Here is a 26,256-nt window from a genome sequence, read left to right as displayed (position 1 = left end):
TTCACTACAACTTTTTTCCTATGATGCTGATAACTTTTGTGATTCTAAATGTTATTTAATGCTAAGTTTGGTAAACATGTCCTAGCACTGATGTTCTGCACTGTGATGGGACTGCAAGGGACAAGAGTTACGAAAGAGGAAGGTACTTGCACGGCTACTTGTGCCCTTCATTGACACAGAAATAACCCAAACTGGTGTGCTGCGGTGCCTGGGGACAATGTGGTGACAAGTGAGATGAAAATGGTATCTGATCAGTTGTAGCTAATGGCTTCAGTCAGTTATACTGGATTTCTTGTCTGATGAGGCTTGCTAATAGTGTAAGCTGGTGAATCTAGTGTCCTTGTCCCAAAAAGGTGGGTGAGATTTGAATGAGTCAGGTATCCTGCTGCTGATAGGATTTAAGTTACGCTGAATTGTTAACAGAGTAAATGAATTCCTCATGATATCGCCTGCTTAAAACACTTTTATGAAAAGGCCTGTTAGCTAATTTTTACTGGAAATTACTCTTACTCATGTGTTTTAGGAATTGCAATTTAATACATCTAATTGCTTTTAAGGAAGTTTGAAGCATATACTCTGTGACTAGAAAAAAACCCATAAGAAATCTCATTTTCTTTTATACAGAATGCATCAAAATCAAAGATGAAGAAAAAAACAACTAAAACCCAGGAAGCAAAAAAAATCTTGAAGAAGAAATTTAAAGTCAACACAAAAATAGTCTTTACTGAAGATGGAGAGGTAAGATCAATTCAAAATAACTGTATTTTGGTGGGAACTGAATTTATAGTTTCTAGAAAGACAAAAATACTTACAGTTTATATCTGTATAAAAAGACATGTTTTTCAGAAGTGTGTGGTTTTTGTAATTGGTTTAAGTTTTGCAAAACTGTTCAGCTTCCATTTAGAATTCAGTTCCACTGTGAAAAAGAGGAATGCTGAGCACCAACCTCTTTTCACCTTTGTATGTATAAGTTACTTGTATGAGAGCTGTTAGTGGATGTACAGAACTGTACCTCTTTTCTGCCTATTATCTTCAATTTCAGGTGGAATAAAGAGCCTATTTTCTCCTTACAGAAATGTAAAATGATTTTCCTGTAGGTATTTGCCAAAGCTCCCCCTAGTCTTGAGTTAATGTACTGGAATTAGAGGAAGTCCCTGTTTTTCTTTCCAGCATTCACTATTGAAAGTGTTGTTAGGAAAGCTAAGTAAGTACCAAATTTTCACCTACTGGTTCTGATATAGCAGTGCATTGAAATTTGCCACTAATTTAATTGGATCTTTTAATAGCCTCTGGAAAAATGTATTGATTTTATACGGAAAGGAACTATTGTGGATGCTAGTCACTCTAAGGTTTCATTGTGGTGATAACCTCACTAGCAAGTCTCCATGCTCCACAGACTTTTCTAACATTTGATTTCACAGCTTCAGGTGCTGTGTATGTTGTTTTTCCATTTCCAGCATTAAGAAAAAAGTAGCTCTTTTTTTTTTTTACTCTAGATTAATTTCAGTAAGGTGTAAACCGAAAGAGAGGTTACCTTTACAAGTATATAATTTGCTTTTGTGACCAAATAAAATAAAGCATTTTATATTGGAGGAAAAGAGAATATAGCCATATAATTACTGACATTAGACAAAATTTAAAAGGTTTTAGAGGTTGACCCATTGACTGGAAATTATATCTTCAGATATTTTTAGATATTCAAAAGCTGTTGTCTCATCTTAAAATACATACACAAATGTTTTATGTATTCATGCAATGAAGCAAAAGGGAGTGAGGATGGAGAAAAAAAATAGCACAAAGATCATAGTTAGAAAAGTAGCACAATAGAGAAGGGGTGACTTATTTAAGGAAACATAAAGTTTGCATCTATGGATGTTGTTCCCGCTTTTTTTCTGAGCTGTGTAAAATTATGCTTTAAAGTTCTACTCCACATGCTTCTCTTTGATAAAATAAAACTCCTTTAAGAATTGTATCTTCCTAGAATATACAAGTACGCAAACTCCATTTTAGGAAAGGAAGTGGAAACAGTAGGGTGGTTTTATCAGTATCCAGGTGAATAACACCCTGTGTGCATTAGGGAGTCCTAAACATGTTTGGTTTTGCATGTGTATCTGAAAGACATTCTATATTTTCTGCTATATAGTTTCTTTTTAAGAGTGACTACTCTACCAATCCATAAGCAAGAATGATTTTTGCAAAGACTGCCCCCAGATGATGTCTGCTCATACCACAAGGTCATAAGATAGGTGGGGATATTTTTTGGTGAATATGTAGTTAGTCTTTGTCTTCAGTTTAGAGCTTCAGGTATTTAAGGGAAGCTGGATGTGTTCAGCATGTCGTCCACAAGTTAAACTTGCATCATCAAACATTTCCAATCCAGTTTTCGTACAATAACCAATAAAACCGTCAACGTCTGTCCTCCTTGCTTCCCCCAAAACATGAACCTGCAGTCAAGGTTTTCTGTGTACTGTGATGAAGGCTTATCTCATTTTTCTCTCAGTTAATATGTTGGAATATTGATTGTTTACATGAAAACATACTGTTTAGATTTACTGGTGTTTTGTTCTGTTGCATATATTTTGGAGAGTCATTTCTTGAAAGTAAATATCATTTTTCTCCCAAAATGACTACCAGGATTATAAATTATTTGTTCCATTAGGCAAAGAGAGAAAAATAGGGGAAGAAGTTCAAGTGAATCTATTACACCATATCACTGTTTAATGGAGACATTATTTTCAAATACTCATTTTTGACTGAATGTGATGTTAAATAAGGTATCTCAGTTTATATTATGCAAAAGTTTTGTTTGTTTGTTTCCTTTGCAAATGGCCTTTTTATTTAGTCTAGAAAAATAGTGTATTGGAATATTTAGGGCATCAAAACTTTGGTGTGGAAAAAATGATTCTAACCATTATTGTTGACGTATAATTCAGTTAGTGCAGCAGTGGCCACCTGTGCAAAAATCCAGTTTGGCGAAAGCAGATGAGGAAGATGATGCCAGTGGTATCAACTTGGATAAAGCGAAAGAGATACTGCGGGAAGAAGACAGATTTGACAAAGAAGAATACAGGAAGAAAGTAAAGGAAAAACATAGGGTAAGTTGATTTCTACCTCAATTACTGAAGTACAGAAATAGGTACTGTGATATGGATTGCTCAGTGAGGAAAAATACTTAAATATATTGTGAAATAAGTGTAGTACAAGTTCATTTAAATTCATCAGTTTTTTCGGGACTACATTGCACACAGGAAGACTGTTCTGACATAAGTAGCTGGATAACACAAAGCCTTATGCAATACCAGTTGTTGGTAACAGTGGAGCTTTATTTACAACTTTAAAATCTGGTAAAAGTTTAGTGGGAGCATCATTTTTTTTTTTTTTTTTTAAGCAGCATTCAGTGGAAGGGTTTGTTTCACAAAAAGAAAGTGTTGTCTGGCATACGTGCTCCAACAAATGCTGAAGATGTTTAGGGGGAAGGGGAAGCCAAAGAGTGGCTCTGAAATGCCTTTACAGTACCGCTTGCTCAACATTCAATATTACATTTCAGGTAGGCAAAAGTGCTGACTTTTTGCATCAGTGTTATTAGGGCTATCAGAATTTATTTCATGAATTATTCAAATAATGTCATATAATTCTAGCTGTAATTTGAAAACTTCAGTATCTGCAGTCTGGCTTCTCTCTGGCATTTAAAAACCTTTAAATTGCAGACCATAAGTTTGCAAACTGTTTCTGTATTATTTGTCATGGACCAAAGCAGAGTTTTCTGATCTTGTCACGTACCAGTCATATGGAACACAGCTGGATGTCTTTGAGTTCTGTTAATCATTGTGAGAAGGGTTTGGATTTCTCCAGATCACGGATAAATGCGAGATCCCAGGACTACATGTTATTAAAGGCCTGCTTTATACTTAAAGCTTCTAATTGCCAAAGCATTAAAAAGTGTTGTTTTATTGCCCTGCTCCGCAAATGCTGACTTTATCCAGTTTGACTTTATCCACTGATTGCTAGTGATTAGCGCTAGATGTTCTAGTGTCTGTTAAGGTTTGTATTTGAACAAAATAATTTGGAGGGGATTTGTGAAAGCTTCAAGTTATGTTTGGGCACAGAAGTATTCCAGCTAAAGTCAAAGCATACTTCAGACATTTAATTTGAAAGTCTACTCCTATAGTCCTGTTACAGTCATTTGACGTCTACAAAAAAATCTCACCTCTTCTTCAGTGAGGTGCTGCATTTGAAAGTAGCTGCAAAGAAATAATGTTTTCTGTGCTATAGGTAAATCATAGTCAATTTAACAGAAAACGATGCTATTTCAGGGATGCAGCTTAATAAAGAAGGACGGAGAGACTGATTTATGACTTTCCAATCAATCTGATATTCATTAGCAAATCCATATATTTTGAGTGATGCTGTTGTATGTTTGACATCAGATTTCAGTGACTAAATACTTCATCAGTAGGTCTGTTAACACAGCTTCATCATTTTAACGCCAAGAGGAGAACAAATGACATTGATCAGATATTTACTTGTGTTTAAAAAAAAAAAAAAAAAATTTCAACTGTGGAGATACTATGAAAAGAGAATGCCTCTTTTCAAAAGCAAGCCAGACAAAATGAACAGGACTGGCCACATCATCAACATCATGGAATTTTTTTGTAATTATGGAAAGTGTCAAGATTCATGTAACCTACCTTACTGCATAAGTGTTTTTCACGTTACACCTAATTATTATCCTTTATGAAATGAAATGAAAAAAATGAATGGTAGTATGACAAAAAGAAGGAAATATATTTAAACTAAGGCTTCTGGTTGAGGTACTGTGAAATATGTGTCTAGTTTTTAGGGCTGCCTTACTGCATTCAGTCATTGCATGCATGTTCAGAGTTTTTACCTGGGGCTTAACAATTTGAGGTGAAAAATGCTTCATATGGTAAATTCTCTGTACATGATGAAGTATTCAGTTTCCTGATTGTCATTTAATTTTTGAAATGGTCTTACAAACTGTTTAGTGTCCTAATTTTTCACTTACCCAAATTTAAAGGAATTGAAACTTAAAAGGACAGAAGGGGCAGGAAGGTGATAAGTGGGAGTTCAGCATTCACTTTGTTAGAACCTCATTTACCTCCCTGTAGTCTCACTAACCTTGTGGTTAAAGATGATCCTTCACCCTCACTTCAGAAGGCATTCAAGTTTGAGAAAACAATTCATTTTATGTATCAATTAATACAGGCTATATAAGGTAAGGCTGCCACACAGGTTGAATGTATTTCTGTTACTTGACCTTATTACTAAGTCGTCCTTTATGTCTGGGATTCTTGACAGTCAGTTCTTGCTGCTTAGGAAATAGTTGTAATATTAATAGTTGGGAAAATATGTCAAGTCCTCCTCTTTTGTCTCATCCAAGCAGAGACAAGCGCTACCTCCTTTCTCTTGGGTCATGTTAAGCTCATCTAGTGATCAGAAGATCCACTCTTCCAGTGACCCATGAGGAAGCTATATTGTTATTATGTGGGGCAGATATTTATTCTATTTTTTCTTAACAGAAAACGTGTACTTAGTTAAATTCACACTATAGGGAGAAGTTCTATGGCATAATTTAGAAATCATAGATAAGTGTCATAGATAAACATTATTTTAGTGTATCCCATTTCAGCCATTGGTTTCTCACTAACACTTTTTGGGAATTCATTGCATTGTCAGTGGGGCAAGTCATAGAATCATAGAATTGTTTGGGTTGGAAGATCTCCAAAGATCATTTAGTCCAACCCCCCTGCCGTGGGCAGGGAGATGTCCAACTAGATCAGGTTGCTCAGAGCCCCGTCCAACCTGACCTGGAATGTTGCCAGGGATGGGGCATCTACAACCTCTCCGGGCAACCAATTACAATTGCAATGTTCCATTGCTTTGTGCCACCATCAAGAAGCCACTGACCTTGGTCGTCAGCTGGGTTTGACACACAGAAACGAAATAAAAAGTCCCTGTCCCAGATATAAGTCTAAGGTAAGGAACAAGCAGAGCATTCTGCAAGCAGATGCAGGAAGCATGGGGCAAGGGTGGCACAATCCCATGCAGAGACATGCAAAGACAAATGGAGGTCTATATATGGGGGAATTGGGAGAACTAAAGAATAATTTAATCAAAGCAGGATTCATTACATCAGCAACATGCTAAACATTTACAGCAATCTCCCCTACTTGGATTACATGCTCAAGTTCATTATCAGTAATTGCCATGGGGCTGATTTTCCAGTCTTTAGAGGAAAGAAAGTGCTACGTGCTCTAACTGTTAGTACAGGCATTTCTCTGGTGCTTCTAATGGCTACATTTACTCATCTCAAGGCAGAGCAGTGATAAGTCTATACTCCTTAACTGCAGTCACTGGGCTGTGAGATCCCCAAAGAGCTTAGTACCGTGGTGTTTGGGGTTCCTCAAGAGTCCAGACCTGTAGCAAGATATATACTTAAAAGAAAGATTTCACAGGCCTATATTGAGTTTGGAGATTGGCGACCATGCTGTTAACATGTTTTCTTGGTCTCTATTTCCTAGATTAACCAGAGCGTAAGCCCTTTACATCTCCCCCTTTTGCAAAGAGAAATTCTTCTCGCGTTGCAGTTTATGCTCAACTGCCACTAAAACAGCATTCAGGGGTCATCAGCCACAGAGCCTGTAGTAACTGAGCTCCTCAGCTACCATTTAATTTTGTCCATGTATTTTTATACATCTATCTATCTATCTATCTGTGCCTCAAGATCAGCTCAGCTTCCCAGCCCAAATTTGAATAAGCAAGGCAGTCTGATCCTCAGCTTTCTGAGCAAAATTTCAGCTAGCAACGATCAGTGCCTTAAAGGCAGTCTTCTTAAGTCCAGCAGAGTGAGATACAGATCTTTTTCAGAGCCTGTAATGGTTTTATACACACATATAAATATATATATGTAATTTTTTAACTCCCTTAACTCCATTTTGCTTCAAATCATTTGACTGAAGAATTCTGGCATTCACCAACTCTTCAAAATCTTGCAAAGTCCTGTCAATTAAGTAAGGACTGTTGTAAAACATGACCATTTCTGGGAGCCCATATCTGCCAAATAAAGGTTTACTGTTTCCTACAAGATACCTTAATAGAAGAGTCTCTAATAATGCAGTCTCAGAGTACCCTGGATAATCCAACACATCCACCATATCTGACCCATCATCATTGTTTTTTCTCTCTAAGGTAGAAATCATTGGCACATTTCACGCATATCCATTTATCCATTTTCTTCATCTCTGTGTTCATTTGTGACCACTGCAATACTTTTTTCAAGATCTCACAGATTCTATAGAATACCTCAGGGCTGTAGCATTTTTGGCACTACTCATTTTTGCATCTGTACGCTATACTATCAATTACAGAAAGCTCTGATTTGAATTGATATGTAATTCCCAAGCCTTCTTTCAGTGACAGTGTTAACAGCTTTCTGCAATGTCTTGTCTTTTGCCGTGGCCTCCAGAAGTTTATTCCCGCCTTGGCCTTCCTGACCCCATCCCTACACAACCGGGCAGCGGCCCTGTACTTGTCCCAGGACACCTCTCCCTGCTTCCACTGCTGGTGCATTTCCTTCCTGCCCTTTAGTTTGACCAGCAGGTCTTGACTCATCCATGCTGGTCTCTTGACGTCTTTTCCTGATTTCTTACACATGGGGATTGAGAGCTCTTGTGCTCTATGGAAAGCGTCCTTAAAGATCTGCCAGCTCTGTTCTGCTCCCTTGTCCCTGAGGGCAGTTTCCCAGGGGGTCCTATTGACTAACTCCTTGAACAGCTGGAAGTTTGCTTTCCTAAGATTCAGGGTCCTGACTTTACTCTTCGCCTGACCACATGCCTCAGGAGCGCAAACTCCACCAGTGCGTGATCATTGCAGCCCAGGCTGCCTCCAATCTTGACATCACCGATTAACTCACTTGCTTTGGTGACCAACAGGTCCAGTAACGCATCCCCTCTGGTAGGACTGTCTATTACCTGGCTTAAGAAATTATCTTCATCAGTCTTTCATTAATGAAGGAATGCTAGGGAAAAATTTGAACTGCCTCACATTAAAAAGGAATTATGTGGCCACTTTCACAGTGACTACTCAATGGTATTTAAAAATTCTCCCACCTCATAAGGTTTCCCTTCCCAAAAGATAACATAATCACTCCGCAGCAGATACTTGAATCTTTGGGTTGCATCTTAGTGTTGTGAAGGAAGAACAACTACCCAAGTCCACGTATCATGGCTGTACTGCAGAAGCCTGATCAGGTGCCTGGTCGTTGTCTGAATTTGCTGTTAAAAGTTTGATTGTGTATGTAAGCCTGACGGGCTAGTGGTGTAAGTTATTTCTTAGCCTCATTTGGAGGGAGAGGATGAAACTTGAGAGATTCAAGTGTGTTACCAGCAAAGGATTTGAAAGCAACAAAAAGACTAGGAGACTTTCTTATCTTATTTTCATGACTTCAGATTTTGCCTAAGTACAGATGTCTTAGTGCTCCTTCTTGTGTCATTGAAAGAGGAACTTTTGAAAGTCACATACTTTCATCCCATCTTACACATCTCACTGGCATTCAGTAGTCCCTTTTATACAAAGTCTTAAATCCATCACTTCTGACTATCATTGCTTCTTTTAAAATCCTCAATACTTCACTGTCAGCCAAAATACATCATGGCATAGCACGAACTCTGTCGTCTGACCTTTCCTTTCTGCAATAACACTAATTATTTCATTCCCATCTTTCTTTTAATTTCCTTCCCGCAAGCAGACTGCTGTAGATCTTTTCTTTGTCCATTTGACATCTTTTCTAACAGCCAGATATGACAACTGTCTGTTTCTTGATTTTTCCACTTTGGTTACTGAATTCTCCTACAACTGTCTCTTTCTCCTTCCTAGCTTTTTGAAAAAGCTGTGGTTAAATTTTTCCTTTCTACTTTTGCTTCAGATTTGTTCAAGATCTTTGCTTAACTTTTTCATCAATTTAACTTTCTTCTGTTCCTTCACTTTCAGCAAGTTTCAAATGTCTGTATCTTAATTCATATTTTCTCCTCTTAATTCCTTTTCTTCCTACTGCAGCTAATGCTTGGTGTAGTTTCATGGTTTGTAATTTTGGCAGGTTTTATTTTTTCTTTAAATAAATTTTTTGAAACATGCTAACTCTATTAAAGTTATTATATAGGTAGATTAGAAGACCACTAGAGACAAATGTGTTTTGGTTTTGTATAAACATTGGCTTTAAAATGGTGACTTAGAAAAACAAAATAATTTACGGAAAGCTATGAAAGCATATGTTGTTTCATCCAGTTTTTTTATATCTTGCACATGGGTAGAAAAAAACTGTTTTTACAAAGCTTGTAATTTTATAGGTCACCTTCCATTGAGAATCCCCCTCTTAGGGTTTCTTCAGTATAATCTTGAAAAGAAAAGATCTTTGGGGAAAAAAAAAAAAGGACTTCTTAAAATCAAAACTTGTGCAAAATAGCTTTTTTTAGGTTAATATGGCCTGTCAGCTTAATATGAACTGTCCTTGCGAAACCATTTCTGATGAAGAGCAGAACTATTCAGAAAGTAACCACAGGCCATTGATTTTTAAATCCATTTGTGAATGTCATTTAAATGAGCACAGTTTTCAGGATGATCAGAAATATGTTTTGGTGCATTCATGAGATGCTTGGATTAGGTGAGATGTGTGTTGCAGTGCCTTAAGGCTTGTGGAAGCTTGCAAAGTATCTACACTATAATTAGGTTTCCTTCATGAGTCTCACATTTTGTTATCCTCTCCTTCCTCTGCAAATGGGGAAAAATTGAAAATCAGATTAAAAAAAAGGTATAATTGTGATGTAATTAATGCTTACTGAAGTTTTGGAAGCAAAGTAAATTTTAGCAGTTGAGTGCAAGGGAAAGGGCAGTAACACTGATCAAGATGATGTGAAAAGAATTCTGCATTAATGGGTATTTAATGACAGCTCAGTGAGAGGTACAGATTTGAGCTCTTTTGAAATGTGTAAAATGTTATAAACAACAATAAAGGGAAAAGTGAATAGCGTATTCAGAACTTGTTTTCGCACTCCCATTTTTCAAGTTTTCAACTGAAAACGCGCTGCTGTTAGGAGGAAAATTGTAGCAGAGAGGGATTCATCTCGCTTCTTAATAACCTCCCTTTCTGTATACTAACCCAAGCTCAGAAAAATGCCCATTGGTGCTGAAGGAAAAATGAATAGGAGCCTTATTTCTTAACTCACTTTGCAGCAAGTAAGATATGTGGTGAGCGTGGGATGATCAACGTGAGAAGATGGCTAGAAGTAACGTTTTAAAATTTTATTTAGTTTGGGTGGTATTAGTAGCAAACAAACTGAGGCTGTCTTCAGGGGCCTGATACTGCAAGGTGCAGGGAGTATCTGCCTGGAAGAATTTAAACAACTATGGTTGTAGAGGTATGAGAGCAGTTAGACTTCAGGTCACAGGGGGATCTTTCAGAAGATACTGCTGTTGCTGGGAGGAAACTGGAGATATTTTGTGGCCCTTGTGCTAATGAAATGGTGCTGATTTGTACCACCTGAACTCCAAAGTTACGTCGTCTCTTAGTTTTGCTCATACTGTTCATAATTCAGTAGAAAATATTTTAGAAACTGCATTGAAACAGAGTACCTCTGGTTTGTCTCCTGTTCCCTAAACACATTTGTTAATGGGAGAGTGGATAGTTTTAATGAGGAGGATACACTGTGACATTTCACCCTTTGTATATTTGCTCTCCCAAATATTATTACTTAATTAACTCTTTCCAAGGCTAAAAGAGAAAATTCTTCATACCAGACTTTCTATAAAGACTTTTATAAAATAAAAAACTTGCAGTTTCAGGAAGAGTATACTTACCCCAGTAAATTTATTCCATAACTTTGTGATCAAAATTCATTCTTGAAAATGGAAGATTGCAGACTGGTAAGGGAAGCCAAATCCCTTGGATTTCAATCCAGGAGGTTTCTTCTGCAGGTCTGTTGGATGGAGGCTGCTGCTGTTCCAGGTTACAGACCCAGCCCTAGCAAGGCTGCACATGTATTGCCCAGATGCGCACATGCAATACACACATGGGTGGCCACAGAGATGAGACGCAGAAAAGATAAACGCAGGCAGCACTCACATAAACATAGGAACAGCACAGGCAGCGCAAGCTTATTCCTTCTTGCTGGCTGATCAAGGTTGACGTTTCTAGCAGAACTACCAGAACTACCAACACCCTCGCTCCCTTGATTCACAAGCACACTCACATTCACCGATCCCTTAAATAATAGTGTGGGCCCTAAGTATGTCCAATATCCATACCCATGCCATAGGGCCCTTACACAGTCACTGGCCTTGACCTTGGGTCCTTCCAGGTGCTGGTTTTTCCACACAGTCTCACAGTGCCTTTCAAATATTCTGTAATAAGTTTGCTCTTTCCCATGAGACTGATAAACACAGATAACCTTGTTTCTCTTGTTCTTATCAGTTACGAAGTTCTGTGTGAACCTTCTCAAGGTTGTGCCTGTGTGGTTCCTTTAGTGTTCATCTATCAGTGACTTAGGAGTTCAGGTTTCTGTTACTGTCTGCCTTACCGCTTGTTAGGGTTAGTGTATTTGGTATTCAGTTTATTACTTTTTCTCCTTCTTCTCTTCATCTCACTGTTAACAGGATATCCTTACAAACCACATTATTACATTCAAGGTACCCCTAGAGAGACCATCCAGGTAGATTTAAACATGGAGTTCAAAAGGAGTATTTCCTAATAATTTTTGCATCAGTATATAGGGGGGAGAGTAGGAGAGAGACTGTAACTATATTAATTTTATATTAATTCACATACAGTTCTTTAGAATCTGGAAAGGATGCTTCCTCTGAGGAAGAAAAATTGAGTTATAATACTAGGGATGATATAACAGCCTCAGTACTGAGTTTAGAGCTGATGCCTAAAAAGCATGAAGATTTCTGGGGCCATTTAGAGGAAGAAAAGGTACTACACAGCTATATAGGATATCTAGCACGCTTGGAGAGAGTACTTGGAGAACTATGGTCACCTCACGATGACTTAAAATCTGTACGAATTGAATTGATCCAATGAAAGATGCACCTGATGTAGGAACTTGAAAAAGAGATGTAGGTTCACTTATGAAGGAAGAATTAATTTCCTTTACAACCTGCAGTTGGCCAAAGGTTACGATCAAACTGAGTTTATTTTTAAAAGCAGTAATGCTGGTAATTTTAACTAGTAGGAGAACAACGGTGTGACCAAATCAGTTAAGATCTCAGATGATATTTATAGTGGATTATTTTTCCTTTGTGTATCTCGTGCCACACTGCATTCCTTGGGGTTTACTTCCTACTGTAATGCTGTAGCCTTTGTCTCTCTCCTGCCTCCGGCCCCTGCCACAAGACTCGCCCCATGCCTTGGCTGAGCAACCCCATGCCTTGGCTGAGCCACGGCCCAGATGGGAAAGCTCTCGGGAGAGAATGCCCTGCACCTTGCCCCTTCCTTTGGCAGCCCTTTTGCAGCCCCCCTCCAACTGGAGCTCTAGGCTCTGTCTCGCTCCCGGTCCTGCTTTTGCAGATGATTTCTGTTGATGACAGAGTATTTATGATTTAAACGTGTTTGGTTTATAGTTTTATAAAATAATACTAAAAGTACTTGTAGCATATTGTCATAGATCATTGAATACTGTGTATAACAGTTCAAGAAACAGAAAAGACCCCCCCGGGATTTTCTTTATTTTACCAAATCTTTACTCATGATTAAAAAAAATTATATGCAATTAATAAAAAGAAAAATAGATGCTATACAGCGCAAACCATTCAGTATGCTGGAAGATAAATGCACCCATGAAAAATAGTATTTGTAGTTTGAAATCAATCAATACATTCATTCTGAACAGAGATTGCATCATATTTCCAAGGAAATAATCTGAAGGGAAAAAAAATCTCAGTGCAGTATTATGCTCTTTATTAAGTAAAGCACTTGAATAGTCCTTCACTTTGAGGTGAAATCTGTCAGATTTCAGTGTGATTGTACAGTTGGTTTAATGTGGTGCTGGGTGATGATGATAAAATTCTCTCACATAAAGAGTGTGCCAGCACAGGAGCGAAATATAAAGGGAAGAAGGTTGCTGCTGGGAGGACCATTTAGCTGAACGGCAAAGAAGAAAAGTTGAGATAGACAGGTGTAAAATAAATCAAGAGAGTATTACTTTGCTAGAAAGCCTATCTGAGCCCTTTCATAGCTATTGCGTGCAGGCAATGCTGCTGCTATGTTCCAAGTGCAGAGCTATTAAGATAAGGGGAATGGACACTGACAAGTGAGTTGACAGACATCCCTTTTAGTCTCAGCAGCAGCAGCATCCATCTGGCCTCGCTGTGCTGCTGGTGGAGGCAAGAGCTTGCTCATTTTTCGCTTTTCTTTCACTTCAACAGCTGGATGGGCTACACTTAAAGCTTGAAGTGCCCTTGAATGTTTTCTAAGAGTTTTCCAGCAAAATCAGAGTTCTTGGCCTCATCTTGTTGATGTGAAAAATAAGAAAATGAAATAACTGCGAATAGGTTGTTTGTGTACACCCTAATCGGGTGAATGCCAGGAAAACGCAGCTGGAAGGTGGGTGGAGGCTGAAGTAGTGCAGGCTTAATTTAACTTCACCTCAGGTTAACTTGCAGCCTTAGTGCTGTAAGGGGAAGAACTTCCAGTGCCAAGCTGCTTGTCCTGCAGGAGGATGTAATGGCACAACTGCCCAAAATGCTGACCTCTACCTTTCATGGGTCTTTGAGGCAACCTACCAGCTTCTGATGGGAGCGGCACCCTTCACTTGCTGAGGACTTGGGCACTGCTGGGGGCCTGCATCTGCATGAGCAGGCGCAGATAGCTGCGGGGGTTTTCTGCCTTCTCTCAGATCTGGTGTATGAGAGCTGGGCATTTCCTTAAGAGCGGCTGCATTAAGACAGCTCAAGAATCTGTGACCTGTCTAGATTATGAATTCGTACTCTTAAATGGTATCATCCCTTCAAAATCCAAAGCAGCCACAGCATCAGGTGAAGTGCATCTTCATCAGCCTTTTTCCTCTACTTTTCTCTAGAAAATACTAGCGTGTTTTTCCGTGCAACTCCCACTGACCTTGTCATTAAGATTTTAGTTTACATCTTTAAATGTTACTTTTAAACACCGTTAACTAACTTAATTCCTGATGTAATTCTGTTGAAAGTGTAGTTTAAGTTGAATTAGGGTTACCTTTACCTCTCTCTGTGTGTTTGTGTATGTATATACAGGGTGGGATGGAAGGGTCTGTGAATTCATTTGAAAGAATCCCTTTGATTTCTGTTGGTTCAGAATCTGGCTCAGATGCCATTTGCACACAAAAAAGATGGTTACTGGACTGCCTCTGTATTCTAATTACTATGATTTAACATCTCTTTCTTATTGGAAGGCTGTTTGTCAGAAACAAACTGTAAGTATACATGCGTCCTAACTTGTGTCCCTTTCCTCCTTGGTTGATGAACATCCCAAATCGCTTTTGCAACAATATATATACGTTAAACATACATAAGTTTAAACCAGATGGCCTACTTACCAACTTCAAAAAAAAAATTCTATCCTTAAAACATGTTCAGCGTGTTCAGATGTTAAATGAGAAAGGAATAATTTTCATTTTTGTCAGCTGGTTTCCTGTGTTGGTTTCATTCTACCAATGTCCTTTTAAGGGTCAGTTTCTGCTAGTTTGTGTTTTCTTCTTTTAAATGAGGATGCTTTTTTTCCCAACTGCCTCTAAGACCTTTTCCAGTGCTTGTTTAATGTTTAAGATTGTCACTGCGCTGTCTTTCACATGCTTATGATGCTACGCTTTTCCTATGTTGTCTTAAATAGGTCGTACTAGACTTATGTGTTTCAGTTTCCCTGCCTATAAAGTAAACATCAGCTCTAACATCAGCTCTACAGATGAGGTTTACATCATTATGTTTATGTAGTTTGTTGCTTGAAGAGATTATATAATAGCTTTCTAAAACCAATTGTTAAGAGATTAAAAAAACCCAAAGCAAACACAAAAAAATCAAAAAGCTTTTGCTTTTTTCCCTGATGGTATTAAGATTTGTTTATTTAATAGTCGTCAATTTTGTACTTAATTTCCAGATTTTTTTTTTTGTTAAAAATAATATTCAAAGAAATACTAATATGTTGATTCAATTTTATCTTTCAGTTGGGAATGTTGGTTTGTTTTGGTGGTTGGAGCATTGTTTGCATATAGATGATTTGCTAATCTCTATAATAAGATAAATATTAAACTACATAGCAATATAAAACGTAGCAATGGCCAAAAAGTGACTGCTGAAACAGAATTTTCTTACTCAACGTGTATTCAGTCCTCCCCCGTTCTGTTTATTTTTAAGTAATTAATAAATATTTCTCACGAATTCTAGTTTGATTTCCATCAGCCTGTGCAGAGCAAAACCACCATGGAAGAGGGCATGGAAGTTGGTGCCGTATTTATTAGAGCTGGGTTTTCAGATACCAAGTTGCTTGCAAGCTGAGCAGTTAAAAATAATAATAAAACCCCCATATTTTGCATGTAAGCAGCACAAACTTGGTGTGAAATCTGAGAGAAGAAAAATGTGGGATACCACACTGCCATTTATTAAGTCACTTTTCAGAGCACACTTGTGCTTTAAAATTTGGGTGGAAACCAGCTCTTGAATATGACAATGCCAGTATATAAGAGATGCTATGAATTTTTGAACAACTGTGTGTGTATTTTCTGCAGCACAGCTGACTGTCCCTAACTACGTCCCACTAAAATAACGAGATAGTAAAATACTGAGAAATTATATCAGGTACTGGTGTCAACTAAGATGTATCTGCAAATGACAGCCAGATTTTTCCAGGCAGCAGAGTGATTTGTTCCAAACCTCGGCCAACTCTAAGTGTGTCGGAGTCTTGAGGGGAAGTAAAAGGGGTATGATTTTTTGTTTTAAAACCCAACAGTGAAAGAAAGAGGAAATAAGAGTGTGAAAAGAAGGCAGTGGCAGACGTCTTAACTTCAGAGTTAAGAACAGCGAGTAGCTTTCCATATGTTAGAAGCAGGTTTATCCATGGCTTTGGCTCCTTGTTAGGCAGAGCTGGTTCTTGTTGTTGGTTCTAGTGCAGGAAAGGTGGAAGGGTTCAGTAACCATAACTCTTCTTTGTTTATTTGAAAGCCAAATGATTTAGGCTTTATTTATGATTTATTATGTGATGATGACTAAAAACTTTCATCTCTGTGATTACTGAGGTTATTAACCATCCTTGTTAACTAGATGTGTAGTTGGGGAGGAAAAAAAGATAATTTGCAGGAAATTTTAAAAAGCTGATCAAGAAGGTCTCTGAGCTGTGTAATACTATTAATGTTGGTTTTAAAAGGGTCTTGAAACAGCAGGAGAGTTCTGGAGGAGTTTGAGAACTACCATGCAAATGCTTTTGAGGAAAATAAGCTGGTAACTCATCCTGCTGTTAGTCTACACAAGAGTAATAGAATGACTGGCACAGGACTGTCTTAATGAAGAATTAAATGAAAGGAATATAATGCTAACCAGTGTGGTTTTGTGGAAAGTAGGCATGTAGTGAACTGTGTGTGTATATGTGATTTTTATCGGAGCAGAATCTGGTTTGTAAATACATCTGTGGAAGACACTGAAATTTTTGCAAGGCTTTTTACTTAAGTGTTTTGATTAAGAAATAAACATGGCACAAATTAAATGGACCAAAACCTCAGTAACTGGAACATCCCAAACCAGTGGCTTCTGATTAAGTAGATGTTTCTAGTGGGCCCATGGGATTTGTTCCATGGGAAGTATATTATTTCAAGACTTTTTTAGTGATATGGAAGAAAGCTTTCTTGCTAAGTTGGGCTCAAACAAAGCAAGCTGTGTTTTAAGATAGGCAGAAATAGAAATTTCTAGGAAGAAGACATTTAGAACAGGATTTTAGGACTGAGAGCTCTTCCCTTAGTGATATAGACCTTGAAAAAGATTTGCGTGATGTGGTGGTTGATCAGGTCAACATGAACTATTGCAGTGGGATTTTTCTGACGGGATCAAAAGGGCTGATAGAATTATTGAATATACAAACAGAAGTGACAGGTAGGGTTGGGGAGATGGAGAGATCTCAGATATGTCTGTTCCTGAAATATTTAGGAAAGTAGACCTAACTGCTGAGAGACATCTGGAGTTGATTTTCTTTGCCTTGCAAACAGAAAAGTTAAAGAGGACACATGATCAGCATGTATCTACATAAGGACCTAAACTTTGATAACGGGGTTTCCTTCAAACTGGTTGAAAGACCAGTTAGACAGTTTAGACAGGGTCTAAAAATCAAAGGTAAGTAGGCTCAGACTAGTAACAGCAGTAGCTAGTAACAGCAGCTAGTTTTGAAAGACTATGGTGTACTGTCCTTCAGTGAAATGTTTTAAAATCTAGATAGAACGTTCTTCTAAACCAGGATATGACCACTGCAGTAGATTGATTCAGTCCTACAGCCTGTGTTGTGCTAGTCAGGCACATTGATCCCATCACCTCTCCTGTTTTATAGGTTCATGAACCTGTGGTTCTTGATCTATCCAAACTACTCCTTAAATGATATCTAGATAATCTGCATTTAGCCACTGTTCAAAACCTGCATACACCATATTGCTGACCTAAGATGATAAATGAATGTTCTGGGTACTGCCTTTAAGGTGAGATTGCTTGGTTTTGGACTAAAAGGGCTGGAAGCACTTTCTTAGAAGTTAAGCTACAACAAATTATTGCATCGATTTTTGGTTAAACTTCCTCAGTGTTGATAGCCTGGAAAGGACATGACTAGATCTTTCAGCTGTGAAGAAGATGCTATATGGGTGCAAAGGAGAGCTATTCGGTATAAATGCAAAAGAAAATATGGATGTTTGACTTCATCATTGTAGATAAAAGAGTATTTAATCAGATTGTGATGTTTTAGAGCTTTTTCTGACAGCCTCATGGTGCTGTTATGAAGTTATGCTATAACAGAGTGTCAGCCAGTAACATATATAAAATTAAGTATTCATACCTTGAAATATCTTTTGTTTTCCTGCCCTAGTAAATTGGATTTTTCATCTCTAAATTATGTGCTGTTTTTACAAGTAATGATTTATAGCTTGATAGAAAAGTCATAAAATCTGGCATTCTTATTGTGTTACACTTTAGGTATTCCAAGAAAATCCAGACTTTTCTGTTATTTTTTCCCATATATGAAAAACACTGTTGGACAGCTTAGTAGTTACAGATAGTTGCAGGCTTATCCATAGATGAACAGAATCTATTCACATGAAATAAATCAATATCCAACTGTTTGACTGGTTCAACTTTGCCTTATTTGATTACTTTTTACAGCTGTCTTACAGTACGTTGTCCATGTGTGTTCTGCATGGGCCCATATTTCTTCCTAGCAGTAGCAGTGTGAGAATGAATGACATTGTAGTTAAAATACTCATCTGAGTAGATAGTTAATTTCTGGGTTTTATGCAGTCATATAAAAGGGTGTCTTTATTATGTGGGGTTATTACCTTGGCACAGTAGAATACACCGTTGTCCTCTAGGTAATAGGAAATAAGGTCCTGACTGGGGAAAAGTACTTAAGCATTTGCTCAGCACACTGTATGTACTTACACGTGTGCTTGAAGCTGCGTATAAATTTAAGCAGTGCCTTAATAGGATTGTTTTCCGGAATTGAAGCCTAAGTTAAAGCCTGATGGCTATTCCTGCATAGCGAGCGAAATAGCCCAGGAAGAGCAAGATTGCAGAGTGAGATGGTGCCAAGAACCAGATTGCATGCTGTGTGGTGGTGGTGGGTTACACTCTTATCTTACGCTCTTATCTGATGCTTTGAACTGAATCACTTTGAGGGAAGTCATTCCTCTACTCAGTATTCATGACATCCTACACACTACCAGTACAGGAGGGTGTTGACAAACTAGACTGAGTTCAGCTGAGGTCCCTGAGATGGTGGTCCTGTGAGGAGAGGCTGGGGGAGCTGGGCTTGTTCAGCCTGGAGCAGAGACAGCCTCGGGGTGACCTGACAGCAGCCCCCAATGCTTACAAAGAGGTCATGGAGGAGACAGAGATGGAGCCGGGCTCTTCACAGCAGTGCAGAGCAAGAGGGCAAGAGACGATGGCCATAAGTTAAAAGGAGGTTCAGCATGGATGTAAGGAAAACTACTTCTGTGTGAGGACAGGCAGGTGGCGGCACAGGTTGCCCAGAGATCTTGTGCAGTCTCCAACCTTGGGATTTTGACCCAGCTGGATGAGGCCCTGCGCAGCCTGGCCTGACCTCAGAGCTGATCCTGCTGTGAGCAGGAGGTTGGACCAGAGACCCCCTGATGTTCCTCACAGTCGGAGTGATCCTGTGACCCTGTGAATGCCCAGTGTTGGTTGGAGTGTATTAGCTGTGCTCCTGAAGACTGCCTTGTAGTGTGAAACACAGCGGAAGCAAGACTGATTAGGACATTGGCTTCTGAAATGCACTCCTAACTCCAACTCAGTGCCAACGTAGATGCACCCTATGCAAAATCTGCTTTTGTTTTTCATTGACAAGGAACCAAATCCCCTCTCTCTCCCTCAAAAAAGAAGAAAAAAAAAGTCTTGATGGCATCTCCTGTTGATTGCTGCTTTGTCTTATTTTTCTTTTGTACTCCTGATTACAGTCTCTGCACCTATTAACTTTAGAATCTTTTTGTGTCTTTACCGTTCTTTAGAGACTTAAGTATATTATGCTGTCTGGCGTACTCATCTTCTATGGCATTATGTCAATCTCCTGCTTTCATAGCTGCCTTTTCAGTGCTCTGTTGTAAATCCCTTGAGCAGGAACTTTACTGCTATATTGACTTAAGCCTGTGGCTGTAGTTAAGACATTGTCTTTTCATATACTATAGAATTTTGCTATCTAAAATTTTCTGGCCTATCCGATTTAAAAGCTGCTTTATCCTGCTTTGTAATATCTGTTGTGTTACTTTCTAGCTCTCGTCTCTTTCACTTTTTCAGTGGTAAAGTTTGATAAGGATCACAGTTTTAGCACAGAAATGAGAGCCCCAATGGTGGCCCCAAAGAGCAAAGAATGCACAACTAAACCTTTTAAAAACAGAGTGGGTGAAAGTGGAAAAACTTAAGTAAAATAATTAGAAAAGCATAAGTAAAAATAATCAGAAATTAATACAAATTTGACTTGGAAGAGAAGGAATCATAACATGGATGGACATGTTATGACCATGAGGTCATGATGCTTAGGTCTAGTTTGGAGAGCAGACTGCCTGTGTCCGTACCAGACAGTACTTGGTCCTGGTGGCTTCTTTTGCCCTGTATGATGCCCTTGTGGCCTTAAATGTAATTCTTGTTTTTTATTGCTTTTTCTTACTTTAACAAACCTGAAATAATAAGACAGCTGTGTTGTATCTGTATACAGTGGTGGGGTTTTTGTTTTGTTTCATAGCATGCGTTGAATGCCCTGGCATGTAGCTCTGAGTGCATTGAGGTGTTTGTACCAGACAGCTTTGCACACAGCATTGGAGAACTGTATAAAGCAGAGACACACAAACCTCATGCAGTTTTGTCCCTGTCTTTTGGGCAGGGGATGAACTCTATCTGTTTAGTTTTGATTTGGAGAGAAGAGGTTGACTTACTCAGAAAGAGAGTTTGAAAGTAAGCTAACACTTCTGTAGTTCAGGCAACTGGGAGAATAGAAGATGGCACATATCAGACAAATGGCTCAAAAGAAACTGAATTTAGACACCAATTTTTTAAATCTTGGCAGCTGTGTTCTCCTTTTCCCAAGTCTGCACTCAAACACACTGCTTTTCCAAGCAACTTTGTGTGGTACCTACTAATATGCTTTGGTAGCATCATCATGATGATACGGCTCCAGGACTGCTGGAGCTGTAGCTTTCTCATTACTCCCACGAGTAAGCTGAAATGTGACTGGTCTTCAGCCTTCCTGTGCTGTGGTGTTGCCCCTGGACTGATGTTAAAGTCATGCCTCCTTTTATGTGGATGTGGTTCTAAATGTGCTGATGCTAGGAATGGCCTTATATTGCTCAAAGAATCTTGAGAGTTGTATTCCATAAACATTTTTATGCTAGCATAAAAAATTTGAACACCAATGTCATCAGCATCACTAAGACAAAAGAAAAAGAGGGAACGGTGTGCTTTTCTAAGGGACATGTGCCCTCACCTGAATTTCTGTCCTTACTTCATGAAATAGATATCAAAGGATGTTCAATTGCAAGGACCTGACAGGGTCTAAATTAAACATAATCCTTCAGTTGGTTTAAAAATAAACCAATCCCAATAAGAACAAACAGAAAAAACCCAGCAATAAATGTCAGTTGTATTAAATATCTTGGCCACTTTTGTATGCTTAGAAATCTGGCAGGCAGCTTTGAATGAATTTTATCATTGCGTTTTGCTCATTTTCCCATAGCCGAATCCCTTTGGTGGAGGGAACTTAATGTTATGGTTTCTGAATCGATGCAATTATTAAGCAAATGCTATTGTAGAGTGTTTGTTAATAATGGAGATACAAAAGCCAGGGAGAACACGTTTTAGCTTTCACTGCCCAGTTGCTTTAGCAATTCTGAAGTTAGGCAAATTATCATTTTAGTTTGTTAAATGGATTGGATTTTGTATTAAGCCACTGAGAAATAAGAAAAGTTGAAGCTCTTGGTGCCATTTTAACTATCCTGTTTTAGAGGCAAATACTAACTTTGTCAAAATACTTAGCTGCATCATTCCTTTAAGAGTAACAAGTCTCAGTGAAGATAAAATGTGTTTGAATCATTCTTGTAGTTTTATTTCCTTTAAGAGCAAGAAGAATGAATAATATCTCAATCAGATTTTTTTATTTATCACTTTTCATCAGTAACATGTAGGGTGAATACCACCAGTATAGCATGTGTGCATTAAAAATATGTAGGTGGCTCAACTTTAATCTTAAAATATTACAAGAAAAAAACAAAACAGGAGTTTGCTTTAAAACTGTGCATCTTGTTTGTTTTAGGAGAAAAGGCTGAAAGAAAAAGCAGCAAGGAGAGAAGCCAGGAATAAGAACGCACAGGTAAGGATTTTTGTTGTTTTGATTAAGCTACTAATTGTGGGTTTGAAATTTTTTTTTTTAATTATTTCATTCCTTTCTTTAATAAGCAATGTTGTGATTAATGACTCTTTGCAAGCATTTTCTGTTTGCTTGCCTTTTCTTACTCCCTTGCTCTGATGTGGTTATGACTTGCTGTGGAAGGATACTGAGAAAGCATGAATATATGTGTGTGTATGTATATGTGTGTGTGTGTGTGTATAAATATATAAAATGTATGGAAGCCTTTTGGAATTGCAGCTTCTTTATTCTGTATATCAAGTGAGTTGCAATTTCAGCTGCAGTGCCGATGCCGGGTTTTTTTTTTTCTGAATACTTGGTCATGTTTATAACTTGCAGGCAGTAAGATATTTTTTCTTGGTCAAATCTCATTTAAACCTGTTTCTGCTGAACCTTTTCTTTAAACAGCAAGTATTTACATTGAAGTTTATTCCTTCCCCTTGTTAGACCCACAAATAAAACCTTTGCTATCCTTTTCTTTATACGTAAGTTCCTAATTTCCTAGAGGCTGTTCTAGTTTTTCATATTGCTTGGTTTGTGATAAACTGAGATTTCATTCAGCTGCAGTGATTTTTTCCAGAATATGGACAGAGTAATGTGTGTCATTTCTCACACTGCATCTCCTTATGCTATACATGAATAGTTAAGGTTTGTTCTTGGCAGTTAGCAAATATTTTCTCCCTTGAGAAAATCAATAACGTTCTATGTCCGATTTTTGCAAGCTGGCCGTGCGCTGGGAGGCTTAAGTATAGGAAGATGCTTCATTCTGTAGTTGTGAAGTGGAAAGTAATTACAGTTTAAGATGAAAAGCCTAGTTATACTAAGTATTAAGCATGATTCTGTCTTCAGAGATGGCAAGCTATGAGAGCTGTTGGCATCGTGACTCCCCAATCAAGCAATAGAAATTTTCTGCGTGTAATTGAATGTACAGAGATGCATACTTTTTAATGTATTGAGCAAGCATTTTAGGAAAATTATGGAATGAATGATTAACAAACATCTTAATATAGGGAGAAAACATTGATCAAATCAGGCTGTATCGCATTCATAAATGCTGCTTGTTAATTTTGGCTCTTTTTAAGGAATTAAAAAAAACCCCAATGTCCTGTTATTCAGCAGCTGGAGAAATAAACCCATTCCTTTCAAAAGGATCTGCTTGCTGATGTACTTCTCCTGTTCTATTTGCGAAGCAAATGAATCTCTGTCCTGTTAGAAAATGAATGAAGTCGATCTCTATTGAGGAATGATCTGTGTGTGTGTGGGGTGTCCATGGGTACAGTATGGGTTAAATGTGGAGCCTCACCCCCAAAACTGCATAAGATAGTCACAATCTGATGCACCTCTGCCTCTCTTCTGTGCAACACTTGCACTTGGAGAGCTGATTTACTAGTCCTGGTCTAGTGTGAGATTGGCATATGCTTTCTGTGAGAGTACCAACTGTGCAAATCTGCTATTACTTTGACTTAATTTTATTCCTGAAGCGCTTAGCTCACTCTCCGCAAGAAGGTGCAAGCCTCAGGAGCTGACATATCTCCTCGATGAAAACTGTTGGGCTTTTTCTCTTGTTTGAAGGCTATTTTTCCCAGAACTGTGTGCAGCCGAGTCCTGTCATTTTCACTGGGGCTCATTTGAAGGGAAAATGCTTCCGCTGGGAAAGGCTGCCAGCTTGGAGATGGGCGGGCCGTTCATGCCTGGAAGTGGAAGGGAGCAGTAAACAGTAGATAAAGGTGGCAGTTTCTGTCTGCTGGGTGTCTGAGGAATTAATGAAGAACACGCCCTGCTTCACAGAATCTTTGAGATGAAGCCACAGTAGCTGAAGCTCTCCAGAGTCCGTGTGGGGTATGACTCAAGCAGCTCCTAGGAGACACCCAGGGGAAAAAAAAAAAGAAACAGTAAAACACAGAAACTATTGAAACAGAAGCTAGTTTAGAAAATACATGCTGCCTAAATCAGGAGTTCAAAAACGTTTGCATTTTCACTAGTGCTTTCAGAATGTGGCTTGTGACCCACTTACTCTGCCATACACAACTCCTTTGGCAATTAATAGTTTTCTTAAAAGAGAAAGCAATAAGGAGAACCAAAAAAGCAGAAAAGGTATTTTTAACTATATTAATGCAGTTTAGCAGCTGGAGAAGAGGGCTAGATCAACAATTATGAGCAGCCAGTCACTTCAAAGCAGCTGTGGTCATAATTTGTTTTTCCACGTCTACCTGCTTTATTCCCCCTGTTTGTTTTATTAACTGTGTCTCTCACATTATAAACTCATTGGGTTACAGAGTATGACTTGTTATCTTTCACTAGTATGCAGCACACCAGGTCTGACATGACCAAAACAGCAATTTACTTTCCCATTCTAAACATTAAATAATAATTCATCAATTATGACTTTTGCATCTCTGCTTTACTATAATTCTTGTTGTCCTATTGTTGGTTGTGCCCTGTTGCTGACTGGGCAGGGCCTGGCATGTTATTCTTAATGTATGCTGTTTTTTTTCAAAATGAAAAGGGAATTTATTTGGAACTAAAACTTTATGGTTTACAGTTTATTTATTTTCACCCTTTAAACCATACACTTGTGGGATTTGATTTTAGTCTTAATTTAATCTTAGATTCTTGGATTTTTAGTTTTAGGATTTCTCAGTCCTGTACATGTTCACACCTTTCCTGTGCCAGGAATCTTGACTACTTGACATTTTTCATTTACCCTACCTATAATTTTGTAACTCATGGCCTACCCTTTTTAATAACAGCTTTCCTTCAGTTTTATACCCCCATATTGTTTTCGGGAGGAGGTTTAAGTGGTTCCCCTCTCCCCCCTTCATTTCAAAGTTTTAATGCCTTGTATGAATGCAGTTTTTTTGTCTGTATGCCAACAAAAAGGAAAGATCGCAGGAGAGATGGGCCTCCTGCTTTTTTTTTCTGGTGCCACAGGAGCAATTGCAGGGAAGGTTTTGCTCAGCCTTCGCTGCGCTGGGACAGGGCAAGCTCCCTGAAAGTGGAATTGAACAACCAAATTCTGGCATGCTCTGCTGAATGTGCTTGAGCAGGGGATTAGATGAGTAGGTAGCTGCAGTGTTATTGACTCCACCTTGTATAAATCCCCATGCAATAAATAAACTGGGTAAGAAGTGAGGGCTCTTAAAGGATGCTTTGGAGAAAGTGTTTCTTGGAATTTATGACCATTAATTAAATTTGAATGGAAGAGGCTGTGAAAACAGATAAAAGAAGCCTTCTCATATTCATATTGAAGAAAAGCAGGAAACTGAGGGTTTGGGGGATTTTTTTATCATCAGATATTTAATTGTCTCACAGTTTAGGAGAATTTGATGAGATATTTACAAATGCAGTGTTTTAAGATGAAAAAAGCAAACACTTTGTTCTCATTCGGTACTGATAAAATTGCAGTCCTCAAGCTCTCAAACAAATTTTGATAGTTTGCTTGAAGATGGTCTAGAGAAAATTAGGCAGTCGTGATGTCTTTTGAGAGACATAGCATACATAAAGGACTTTTATTTTAGGTTTCAACCAGCATTTAAAGGTCCATGCTCTGCAGTGAAGCTAAACAGGACTGTATTTCTCCGTTAGTGAGTTTAGTGTTTTGCTATCCTGATTCCTTAGAGCAGTATTGATGTGTTAAGAATTATGAAGTGAGGAAAGTTTTGGTTTCTTTAAAGAAAATTGTTTTTGTAGGAAAGGCATTTTCCAGGAGCAGTCGAACAGGGTAAAGGTGTGGGAGCAGAGCAGGAGTCAGGAGAAGGTGCTGTTTCTTGCCCCAGCACTGACGTGCTTTGTGATCCTCAGCTATCGACTCCCAACATCATGCAAGAAATGATAACTAGCCACTAAAAGAAGGCATCAGTATCTTCTAGAAATAGTTCGGACAGCATCTGTAAGTGGTGCCAGGAGGTAAAACTTGCTCAGTCATGCCAGTTTGGTGCATCAATTCAGCCATTTGCAATACTATAGCAGTTACACCATGCTGCTGTCCAAAGCAAACCAGAAAAATCTGAAAAAGGGCTGACTAGCAGACCAGAGGCTGTTTACCCAAGGTCCATAAGAAAAATGTAGCCTGCTGAAAACCTAGGGAAATCCAGCTTGAACACATACTCCTTAGTGAGAGG

The 26,256-nt window shown here is 38.4% G+C and overlaps 1 protein-coding gene across 1 annotated transcript in view; it reads left to right on the top strand.

The window, feature by feature from the left end:
- The first annotated feature begins 629 nt into the window (after window positions 1–629).
- LOC103901689 (probable ATP-dependent RNA helicase DDX10) overlaps window positions 630–26,256 on the top strand; it is an 80,224-nt gene continuing 54,597 nt past the window's right edge. The window contains exons 1-3 of the mRNA XM_009282611.1: window positions 630–738; window positions 2,934–3,095; window positions 22,043–22,099. Coding sequence (XP_009280886.1) covers window positions 643–738; window positions 2,934–3,095; window positions 22,043–22,099 — 315 coding nt within the window. The 5' untranslated portion in view covers window positions 630–642. The remainder of the gene's footprint in view (window positions 739–2,933; window positions 3,096–22,042; window positions 22,100–26,256) is intronic.

Source organism: Aptenodytes forsteri, unplaced genomic scaffold (assembly GCF_000699145.1).
Source record: "Aptenodytes forsteri isolate BGI_AS27 unplaced genomic scaffold, ASM69914v1 Scaffold294, whole genome shotgun sequence".
In the NCBI taxonomy this organism is placed as follows: Eukaryota; Metazoa; Chordata; class Aves; order Sphenisciformes; family Spheniscidae; genus Aptenodytes; species Aptenodytes forsteri.
This window is presented reverse-complemented; position numbering and strand designations above follow the sequence as displayed.